General features: G+C 37.0%; 1 protein-coding gene and 1 long non-coding RNA gene across 2 annotated transcripts; one reads left to right on the top strand and one right to left on the bottom strand.

The window, feature by feature from the left end:
• Positions 1-4,823: 4,823 nt before the first annotated feature.
• LOC107675750 (cyclin-dependent kinases regulatory subunit 2) lies at positions 4,824-6,973 on the bottom strand. The gene is made up of 3 exons (XM_016470169.1): positions 6,795-6,973; positions 6,383-6,510; positions 4,824-5,562 (listed from the first exon to the last, which is right to left on the bottom strand). The coding sequence occupies exons 1-3, from the start codon at positions 6,851-6,853 to the stop codon at positions 5,519-5,521; spliced, it is 231 nt and encodes a 76-aa protein (XP_016325655.1). The 5' UTR covers positions 6,854-6,973; the 3' UTR covers positions 4,824-5,518.
• A 59-nt stretch (positions 6,974-7,032) lies between these two features.
• LOC107675752 (uncharacterized) lies at positions 7,033-11,151 on the top strand. The gene is made up of 4 exons (XR_001632634.1): positions 7,033-7,106; positions 9,125-9,168; positions 10,518-10,587; positions 10,705-11,151. It is a non-coding gene; the product is annotated as an uncharacterized LOC107675752 (long non-coding RNA).
• The last annotated feature ends 1,221 nt before the right edge of the window (positions 11,152-12,372 follow it).

The following is a 12,372-nucleotide window of genomic DNA, read 5'->3' as shown; positions in this document are numbered from 1 at the left end:
AAAAAAAATATATTTATTTTATTTTATTTTATTTTTTTTGTTTGTTTGTTTGTTTATATATATTTTTTTTTATCATTTATATTTATGTTATGTTATGTTATATGTTATATGTTATGTTATGTTATGTTATATGTTATGTTATGTTATGTGTTATGTTGTTATGTTATGTTATATGTTGTTATGTTATATGTTATGTTGTTATGTTATGTTATGTTATGTTATGTTATGTTATGTTATGCTTCATTAAACACATTTGTCTTCTGTAGGCTGAAGATCTCAGCATATGTTTGTGATGATGATGCTGATGTTTGTTGTTTATCATTGTTGTCCTGTAGGAGAGCTGTGATGGACAGGGTGTTCTCTGAACCGGCTCATTATCGCTCATCATGGCATCATTTTCTGACTCCAGGGACAGACGCTTGGACGAGAGCACTCACACACACACATTCACACACTCTCTCTCACACACACACACACGCTCACACACACACACACACAATCTTTCACACAGCTCACGTCACACTGGTGGTGTGTGTTTCTTCAGACCGTGAGGCAAACACACACTCACAGGCGCTCTGGGTCTGTTCGTGGTCCGTGGATCCCGCCGGTCGGTGGATGTGTGGGATTCAGGCTGTTTGAGAGCCGTGGAGGATGTGTGCAGTGAGACGGGCCTCTCCGGCTGATGACCGTCCACACACTTCTGTTTATACTCCCTCCATCCTCGAGAGCAAATGACACCGGCTCATGTTAGTGAAAGCAAGATTTGGGTTTATAATATTGTGTTAATTAATCACATGTGTTTATCTGAGCAGATATATTTAAACTTTCTTGAATATATTTTGTCCTCAAAAATAGAGGTTGCAACCACAATAAATTATATTTCTATCATTTGTGAGAGTCTTTAACCATGTTTTTTAAACATATCTGAAGTGTTTAGTATCATTGAGATAATATCATAGTTTTTATTAATATTTTTTTTTTTTCTCATTTTCCATTTTCACTTTAGTTTTACTTAAGGTTGTAATATTTTTTTAAATGTATAAATACTTTAATTTTTATTTCAGTTTTAGTTTTGTTAAACTGAACTGAAATGAGAAATGTTGCCTTGGTAACTACCTGGAAAAACAAAACAGTATTTATTGAGATACTATTTTAGTTTTAGTCATATTTTAATTACTTTTTATATTTTCTGTTTTCAATTTAATTTAAGTTAAAGTTTTAGTAATTTTTTTTTTTTCAGTTTTAATTTTTTTTTTATTTTAGTACATCAAGTTAATCAAATTTAAAAGTATTTTTTAATATCTATATAGTTTTTCATTTTTATTTTAGTACATCAATTTAAATTTATAATTAGAAATGTTGCATTGGCAACTAGTTGAAATAACAATTTTATTTCAGTTAACGTTTATTTTATTTTACAAAAAATGGTTGTTTTTAGTTTTAGTGAATGATGATAACCTGGATTTACATGGGTCCAGTCTGTTTTGAGCTGTAGGTTTGTATGCAAACATCAAAACTTTAAAAACATGAAAGGTTTTGTGGCTTCTCTCCATGTCAAGGTCAATGCTGTCGTCATTTATCCTCATCCAAAGGTCAGCACACATTTCCCAGACCCCTCTGACCTCTGAGATGACCATATGACTGTTAACTAACCCACACAATCAGCTGCCAAGAAAAGACTCATATATCAAGTCCTGTGCTGCTTTACCAGCTGATCACACACACACAACTCTTAACAACCTATTAAAGTCATTGTTTAAACCTCTGAACAAGGGAAAGTGACCTCTCAGTCTCTCATCCATTCATCTTTCTGCATAAAAACCAAAACTGGACAGATATAGTACATACAAGTGTTTCATTTAAGCCTTTAAATCACATTTTATAGATCAGCAACTAATGTTTTGAAAACTAGCATGCAATTATTGTATGCACATAAAACATTATTATGCAGCACAGCTGTCACACAATGCACTGTCAGTACATTTTCCACAAGACTCTCAATGCGATCATTTATAGGTGAACAAATGGTTTTATCTTGTGGTTTGAGACTTTCACCTCTTCCTCAGTTCATTAGCAGCATCTTTTGCTGCATGCAGGATGTGGTTCTTCAGAAACAGGAAATGAGTGAGATCCAGCCACAGGTGAGTCAATTTAATGAAAAATGAATTTAATTAAAACCCACTTTGATGAAACACAGACTTAATAAGCATTTGTAAGTAGATTTGGTCATGACCCAGCAAAGGCCAGAGACATTTATGATGACTGAACAGGCCTGTTTAATGTGTCACAGTCCAAACCTAGTGGCTTTTGTCATTTTGACGGCTATCGAAGTCATACAACAAGCAAATGTTGTGATTATCGTCTCATATTAAGTAAAGCCAGGAAAGATGTCTGGATAAGCATACGCATTAAATCAAATAATTTATATTTAGAGGAACAAAACTGGACTCGTATAGCAAACAATAAAATGTAAACGCAACGATAATCTGAAATCTGATAAAACAGATATAGTTAAATATTCTGCCGTAATTATGATCGTAATTCTTCCGCCGAGCAGAGCCGGCCCGACCTAATATGCGATATAAGCGGTTGCATAGGGCCCCGTGGCCTCCAGGGGGCCCCATGTCAGGGTTCAGACGGTAATGCTCGACAATAATAACTTTTATAAAGTTTCAGTCCCGTGTGTTAATGTTTGAAAATGAAGAGGCAGAACTATAAAACTGGTGCAGACTGCAGAGATGTGGGAAAAGAAAATGAGCAACATAAGGGTACGTGATGGATTTTGAAAATATATTGTTGAAATGGCTTTTGCTGCATCGTGCTGCGAGCGCTTTGAAGACGCGCGGTGCCAGTGTAACAACAGTAATGAACATGAACGGTATTGTTGTCTTGGGCTCTTCAAAATACGCAAATAATTTCGCATCAAAATTATTATCAGAATGGTTTAGATTTTTAGAAGCATATATGATCTTATTTTCCATCGACCAGTTAAGTTTTACAACACTGCGCTGCGCTTTTGCGGTGTAAAAGTTCGGTCAGATTTTCTCATTGTTGTGAACAAAGCTGCAGACGTGCTGAACAAAAATGCAAGTTCACTCTGACAGCAGGTGGCGCTTTAGGAACAGCAGAAATAGACCGTTACCATGGTTACTCCTCTACGCAAGCGCAACTTCTGACACCTGCTTGTTTGTCACGGAGGTCAAAGGAAGTCAATCAGTATTTACATGTTTTCAAATAGCCATTCAGATTTTTTAATCACTTTGGTGTTTATAACACAAATATTTAAATATACCATATCTTTATTCAAACATTTGTTTACACTTATACATTTTTGCATTTTAATCAGGAATAAAACATGCCAGCCCAAAATTGATTATTTTGTATTATCATTGATAATAATAATAATAATAGCAATAATAATAAATTATTCTCTTTAATTTTCATAATCCAGGTGTTCTTGCTTTATTAAAGCATTAATCTCACAAAATTTTCATACATTTTTCTGAAAGCAACTTAAAAGTTTTAAATAATTGTTAAAAGTGCTTAATTAAAAATATCTTGATATTTATGTATTGAAAGATAAACACACGAGTACATGATTAAGACAGTTTGGTAATTTTTTACAACATGGTTATTATAGTTAACTCAAATAAAAAAATAAAATAAAAAAAATGTTACTTGAAATAAAATACTGTTTTATTTTAGCTAGCTGACAAGGCAACATTTCCCGTTTTCATTTAGTTTATCTTGATGTTCTAAAAGAACTAACACTAAAACTGAAATAAAATGTAATAACTATACAGAAAATCAACAAAACTAATAAAAACAAACAAAAAAAATTACTAAAACTTTAAAATGAAAATGACAGCAGAAAATATAAAAATAACATAAAAATAATTCAATATATTAACAAAAACTATAATAGCACATGAACGATACTAAAATAACATTGCTTTACAATAAAGTGTCTGTGTGTGATGTATACGATGGGGGATGGGGGGTGGTTATGAAGGGGCCCCTCTTTTGAAAATCTGCTTAGGGCCCCCAAAATGCTAGGGCCGGCCCTGCCGCCATGTATTATAGTTCCTTCCTCTAAGCAATTGTGTGCATTAATACAGAACATGTGGACTATTCATTGTGGATGTGTTTTATAATATTGACTGTGTTTATAATATTTAAGGCGTTTGGAAAATCATTCGACTGGAAAACTGTGAGGTGGCGACAAACCACACTTTTTGACCGCATGACCAATTGAAACCGTGATAATGGTGATCAACAACACCAAACGTATTAAAAAAGGAGCACATTTGTATTTTATTATTGTATTATAATTTATCCAAACTAACAAATGTGGAATACAACATGAACGGTGCATCTATAAGTGGGTTACAACTACATGTTTTCTTTTTAAATAGTTGTGCTTTAAAGGGTAAATTCGCCGATTTTATATCCACTTTTGAATTATTTCGACAGCTACAAGGCTTTTTAAAAACTACAGATCGAACTTCCGCCTTGTTGTATCCCTGGTCACGTGTAGTCTGATCGAGCCCAGTGCATTATGGGTGTTGAAGTTTTCCTACCTTTTTCGCCACAGCCCTTGGTTTTCTCTAGTCGTGTAGCACAATTTTTAATCGCGTTTCTACTGCATAGACAGACAAATGTTATTAAAACCCTATCTTGCTAGCCGTGAATTAGACCTTTTACAATTAAGTCCAGTATTTCGAATGTTTTTCAAACCGAACCATAGCGTTAGTTGCGATGTGGCGCCATCGTGTGTTGAAAGTTGTGAAGTGCTGATAGAGGAACCTCGCATAAAGCACATATGAGGTGGCATTTTAATCAAAAAAATTTATTATAAAGAGCAGCAAGAATAAAATAACAATTTACACAATCACAATTCTATTCTTTTTCAAAAGTAATTTGCGATGAAGGGTGAAGACGTTCTTTTCTCTCTTTCAAGTAGCACAGTTGCTGATAGTGCTGTCGTCATGGCTCTTCTTCTATATCTACCTTTTTAACAAAGTTTTATATGTGATATAAGCACATTTTAAACTTTATAAAGCATCTATACTGTATCACAATCGCCTTCCCTGAAGAAGTAATGTAAACTAAGAATTTCAACCTGAGAATGGCCAATATATTAACTAGATAGACACAAAGGATCTCCCTTTAGCATACAGTACATCTTTTATCCCACAAAATGTATTTAGCTCAGCCACTTAAACACTGATTTAGGTTTCTAAACACTGATGATGCATCACAGACTTTTATTCAACACAAATCTTTAAAGGTTTAGCTTCACTCAGAGAGGCACTTGAGTCGCATGATTTTTTCTTTCTTTCCAGAGTTAAGAGCCCTTAAATTTTCACTGAAAATACATTTCCCACAATCCCTTGATTCTGTCCGAGCATAACCGACGTGAAACGCAGCATCATGGTCAAAGGAGTCCAGAAAACGTGGTTAAGTTCTCCAATAAGTTCTCACTGAAAACCACAGGAATGTTCCCGATGTGTCGCTGTCATTGTTTTGGTAGAGGTCGCCTAAACAGCAGAATATGAGGTTCTGAAAAATAAAATATAATCAAATGTCAGGCTTTTTTTTCCATTTATAATAACTTTAATATTAAAAGGAGTAGTTCACTTCCAGAAAAAAATTCCCTGATAATTTACCAAAGGGCTCTACACGATCCCAGCCGAGGAATAAGGCTCTTATCTTTTTTTCTTAAAAAAATAAAAATGTATATACTTTTTAACCACAGATGCTCGTCTTGCACTAGCTCGTGTTGGAAAGGTCATGCGTGAGGTAGGCAGAAGTACCGACCCAGTGTTTACAACTGGTGAACGTGCAAAGAAAGTCAAACACCCATTAAAACAATTTTGAAGTTGGAGGAGAAAATGAGATGGAGTTTTTCGCCCTACCCTACCTTTTTGAACCGGAGTACACAGACGAAGAGCTAACCGAGCGTGACCTTTCCAACGGGAAATTTAAATTTTGTTAAGAAAATGACCAATGGTTTGGCTAGATAAGAGCCTTATTCCTCGGCTGGGATCGTGTAGAGCCCTTTGAAGCTGCACTGAAACTGCAATTTGGACCTTCAACCTGTTGGTCCCCATTGAAGTCCATTATATGGAGAAAAATCCTGGAATGTTTTCCTCAGAAACCTTAATTTCTTTGCAGCCGAAGAAAGAAAGACATGAACATCTTGGATGACATGGGGGTGAGTAAATGATCAGGGAAGTTTTATTCTGGAAGTGAACTACTCCTTTAAGGACACAGTTTGGGAATGCCATATTCAAGCCTAGATTCAAATCACATGGTCAGAGATCAGCTGACTTCAGTGTGAACACACACTTTGGCTGTGATGAATGTGTGTGTGACAGACCTGGTTCATGGATCATGTAATGGACCCATCCGAGCGACTGCTGCACGCCCAGCCTCCTCCACTCATCCTCGGACATCAGGTGGGATTTGGGCACTTGTTTGGCCAGTTCTCGCGGTAAGACCACATGTCTGCCGTCACAAAATGACAACAAACAATCATATTTACGTGCTGTGACTGACATGAATGTGATGCTGTAAAAATAACGTCAATACACTAAAAGCACATGGGAGACAATCCGACCACAAGTTTTGAATTGACGTCAAAACATACCTGTAAAATGACCGAATATATTAATTAAGAATACTAAGCATTTCATAGAGCTTACATTCAACACTAACGTAACTTACAACTGAGGCTTAAATAAACAAACACGCCGCGTCGAGGCCTCAAACCTCCTCGTTTTTCATCTTACCGGTATTCATAAAGATCATCTGTGTATTTATCCGAGTAGTAGATCTGTTTATGAGCCATTTTAGATTAAATTAAGTCAATTATGACAATAATCAGATGTATTGATCCGTGAAAGAAGGATTCGATCAAACTCTAGCAACTTTAACAATTTTAACCGATACGGTTTTGAACCCGCAGTTCAACCGGAGCCGCCACTTCTGATTGGTTGAGAGAGGTCATGTGACTGGAGTCAGCGTGGGCACGTCGGAAGGGCGGGGGCGGAGGAAAGCGCGGTTGCCCTGGAAACCGATCAGCGATAAGGAAATGAAAGAATGTGTGTGCCAGTAAATATAACATATATATATATATATATATATATTTGCCTCAGAAACCTGCTCAAGGTAAAATGTGTAATGTTACTACTGCATTATCATGCTATTTTGAGCCATGCTTGATGGTTACATCTTTTGAGAGCTTAAAAACCCTTAAAAGTATGACTGAAAGACAGCAAACTGTGTTTGATTTGATTTTTGCTGGTATTATTATTTTTTAAATGATGTAACATTTCACTTTTATTGCATTCAACTTTTCCAGTGTTTATATTTCAAAAACAGAAGATAAAAGCAGAAATTAAAGAAAAACGGAAATAAACAAAAGTGTGTAGTTTCCAATTAACTTTTTAATTCGCGTTATAACTCATCAGAAATTTGTAAACAATATCTAATTTCATATAATTATTATACATGCAGTTTTTAAAGAACTCATAAGAGAAACTTAAAGGGGTCATATGATGCGATTTCAATGTTTCTTTTCTCTTTGGAGTGTTACAAGCTCTTGGTGCATAAAGAAGACCTGTAAAGTTGCAAAGACTAAAGTCTCAAAGATATTCTTTATAAAAGTTAATTATTCTTTTTTTTTATTTTAAATCAGTAATTTTGGCTTCAAAAAGACAAAAGGGTTATTTAAATTGGTGAAAATCTTGCTCATGTGAAAATGTAAACTTTCTTTTGTGTATTAAAAAAAATTAAAAAATAAATAAAATAACCAAAAATCCTTTTGTATAAGTTCAGGTCCATATTATGTCAACTACCTAAATAAACTCAAACTACTATTAAATAAACTCAATAATTTACACATTAAATATGCATTTGTGCCATTACAGCTCTTTGAGATGTGCACTGATACATATTATTTAATCTTTATGCTCCTAAAGGCATCAGAATATTAAAAAACACAAAAAACATGATAATCAATATTGTTCATGAGTCAATTATAGTACATCCTCGGGTATTTGCATCATTGATTGTTTGCACGAAAACAAATGTTGATCTTATGTCGTGGTATCCTAGTAACACCTGAATTCCATCTTCCTGCAAACACATGTAGTGGCATGTACACTAGAGTATGCCGTGCTACACCGGAAAACACACTCTCGCAGCAGCCAATGGCATCCGCCGGATGTGAGCTGCCAATCATTATGGCCGGCCCCCTCACCTCATTCCTGTTGCTATGCTGTCTTTGAAACTATGGTTACAGTAAAGGTTCCTGTAGGCAGCGTCTCTCTCTCTCTCTCTTTTGCGTCTGGATGCAGTCTGAACGTTTACTCTGCTAAATGCAGTGTTAAAATGAAATGCAATCGATATGTTGTAGATATTACTGTTTTATTCTATATTTACATGTTTTATACTGTATATAGACATCTTTTAGGGTCCTTAAGTTCCACATCACAAAAATAGTCTATTATAAATCTGCAGTGTAGTTAAACCAATGCTTTTAGGTCACTAAACCTTATTAGTCATAGTCACTGGAATAAAACTCTTCTTGTTTTAGCATGCTTTACCTGCCATTTAAGAGTGACATACCTCATATGTGTCCCAACAGACATGTGATCATGTGATGTGATTTTTGGACTTTGAAAAGGAAAGCTTTCTGTGTTGTCTCTCTCTCTTTCTCTCTCTCTCTTTCTCTCTCTCTCTCCCTCTCTCTCTCTCTCTCTCTCTCTCTCTCTCTCTCTCTCTCTCTCTCTCTCTCTCTCTCTCTCTCTCTCTCTCTCTCTCTCTCTCTCTCTCTCTCTCTCTCTCTCTCTCTCTCTCTCTCTCTCTCTCTCTCAGTTTCTATACTTCCTGCTGTTTTAATGAGCATGTGTAGGAGTGAACCCGACACACTTCAGTCACGACTATGAAGATCACACACACACACACATAGTCTGCCACCCACTATCTCTACTATCTATGCGTATAAATATAAACATATAGAACACATAATGTGTAATGCATACATTTACAGTGAAACAGTACGATTTCTTATGTTTGTAACAGATTTTCTGTGTTTTTCTTGTTTTGGGACATTCAGGTGTATTATGAAAGGAAGATGAACCTGATGAACTCTTTTCCACTGTGAGTAAACTGCCTGAGAAGCACTGTAGAGTTCGATGTGATGCAGATAGATAAATCCTGATCCAGATGCGCACCACTGAAGCTTATTCATTATTGAAGGTTATTGATCAGCTTTTTATATTGAATATATTGAATATTAAAAGTCAGTGTGAAGTAATTTGACCCTGTTAACTTTTTTTTTTTATTATTATTTTTATTATTATTAGTGCATGTTATTCCAACAATTTTTTTAGGTGACTTCATTCTGGTATGTAAAGGCTAATTTTAAAACTTAAATTGATTTTTTTCTTACATTTCTTTAAATGCATCAGATTTGTGGATTTTTCAACTGCTGGATAATAAAACAGGTGAAGAAACCCCACAGATTTACATTGAAGAATGAACCCAACCATTAAGAAACCCCCTAGCAACCACACACAACATCCTAGCAACAGTGGAAATACTCTAAAAACAGTCAAAAACACCTTAGCAACCAAATAGCAACATTCTTGCAACCATCCTAATACCCTAGCGACTGCACAGCAGCACAGTAAAAACCACCCAGAACACCTTGGCAACAAAAATACTCAGAACACCTTAGAAACCATAAAACCCACTCAGAACACATTAGCAATAACAACAAAAAAAACAACACTTAGAACACATTAGCAACCGCACAGCAACGTCATGGAAACCATCCTAGTACTCTAGCAACAGCACAACATCACAATAAAAATCACTCAGAATGCTGTAGCAACAATTAAAAACTACCCAGAACACCCTAGCAATCACATAGCAACATTGTGGTAACCATCCTAATACCCTTGCAACTGTGTAGCCTTCATTAAAAAACACTCAGAACACCTTAGCAACCACATAGCAACATCCTGTCAACCATCTTAATACCATAACAACTGTGCCACATTACATTAAAAACCACTCAGAACACCTTAGCAACAATAAAAACCACTCAAAACACCGTAGCAACCCCATATAAACATTTTCACAACAATCCTAATACCCTAGCAACTGCACAGCATCTCAGTAAAAACCACTCAGACCACCCTAGCAACCACATAGCAACATTCTTGTAACTATCCGAATACCCTAGAAACTACATAGCATCACAATAAATATCACTCAGAACACCTTAGCAACTGCATAGCAACCACCTAGCAACTAATACCCCACCAACTCCATAGCATTACAATAACATTCCGAACACCTTAGCAACTGTATAGCAACCACTCACAGCACCCTTGCATCCTGGTGGCGACTTTTGCACCAACAATCACCACTGACATTTTCTTCAAGAAATGTACAAATCTAGTTCCTTTTATTTGCTTTTGTTGCATGTTTTTAATTTCCAGAACAACATACTGCAAGCAAACGGCTCTGTTGGGCAGGATGCATCATATAATTCAGTCGATTCAGTTCAGTGTATGTTCTTTGATCAGCCTTCATTCATATAAATGTGCAAAATTTGCTCTCGGGACACAACGAGGGACCAGTTTATCGGAGAGTGCAATTGACTATAGCTGTTTTTTTCCTAAACAGGCCATGCATCCCACCAAAACGTATTTTAGAAGCGGTTTACATGCATTCAGGAGTTTAGAAGCGACGCAGCGAGCAGTACACCGTGCTGTCAGAAGAGAATGGTTTCTCCCATCACCTGTGCTTCAAGTGGTTTGTCCCACTATCCAGCCAGCCTACCCTGAATGAGTCATCCTGCTCTTCCTTGATTGGCCGGTCGGGATCCATCCCGAGGGATTGCCATGCAGAAAGCTGCCGAGGCCTGACTTCATTCACAGAAACGTCGGTATGCCCGTCTGCCTTTCCATTCACAGCAAGCCCAAATCATTTTTGTCCGCACGGCTCCCCAGCATCCTCACATCCTCTCCTCAGCATCTCTTCCGCATCTCTGTGACAACACCGAACAAGGAGCACTTATAATGCTTTCTTTGCTTTTGTCTTAGTGGAGAAGACAAACCCTTGCTCTCTCTCTCTCTCTCTCTCTCTCTCTCTCTCTCTCTCTCTCTCTCTCTATCTTTTCCTCTTTTTTTCAATTTGCAGGCTCCATCCCTCTCTCTCTCTCTCTCTCTCTCTCTCTCTCTCTCTCTCTCTCTCTCTCTCTCTCTCTCTCTCTATCTTTTCCTCTTTTTTTCAATTTGCAGGCAGGCAGGAAAGCGAGACGCTGGGAGGGACTGCAGTGCGTTAGCTGCAGCGCTACAAGAAGCTTGTGAATGACTGCTGCTTCCCTGTCACAAGCTCTTCTGGACATTTTACATGAATGGCTCTTTTTTTGCTGCCTTAATGTCGTGGGCTTCATCCCGTTGGCTGCTTTTTAATGGGGCTGGGAGATCTGACATCACTATTTACGATCGTATCCCTGCCGAATCCGGATGGCGTTTTAGTGAGATCGAATCTCGACGTGTATTTGAAAGGGATGTTTAATTATTCAACAAAGCTCATTGAGGAGTAAAGCTCAGCTTGTTTTGCCTTCTGTAGGGGGAGATATTCGAGTGCTCGTGTGGATGGATTTATGCCGATTTTTAGTACGTAAGGAAGAACGAATGTGACAAACAAAGAGATAAAGCCGCATTGGTCTTGTGGTTTAAATTTGAACACATTTTAAACTTGCCATTAACAATGGCGATGCATAAGTGAGGTAGAACCAACCAGACTGATGCGGGCAAAAGGTGAACGCTTTCAAATATTTAATGTCAGTTTGGTAGATTATTATTTCACAATCAATGGCAGGTCATGCAACACACCTTTTGAGTATAGCACCTTGCCTCTAAACTGAAATAAAGCTGTGATTGCATGTACGGAAAATTAGTGATCGCCATGCACGGCGACTCAAGTTTCATTGTATGTGGCGTACATGTGATCCAACAACATGCACGGTACTCCAGTGTGATTTCTGCATTGAATTATGTCAGTGGATTATGTTGCTGACTGATTTTAGTTCTAGTTCATTCTGACTAAGCTCGGATTTCACTATGGTGATCTGTTTATTGCATCTTTTCCATTCTGTTTATCCGTTTCAACACGGACCGAATCAAAGCAAGAGGCGTTCCTACGGACAGGGCGAATTTTGAGAATTGATTGGTTCTACTGAGCTGTAAGTGGGAGTTTTTTTGTAACGGAAAGTGCTCTGCAGTGTTGAGTGAGTCTTTTGTTGAGAAGGGTCCCTCTCTCTCTCTCTCTCTCTCTCTCTCTCTC

Source organism: Sinocyclocheilus anshuiensis, unplaced genomic scaffold (genome assembly GCF_001515605.1).
Source record: "Sinocyclocheilus anshuiensis isolate Anshui unplaced genomic scaffold, SAMN03320099.WGS_v1.1 scaffold708, whole genome shotgun sequence".
Classification (NCBI taxonomy): domain Eukaryota; kingdom Metazoa; phylum Chordata; class Actinopteri; order Cypriniformes; family Cyprinidae; genus Sinocyclocheilus; species Sinocyclocheilus anshuiensis.
This window is presented reverse-complemented; position numbering and strand designations above follow the sequence as displayed.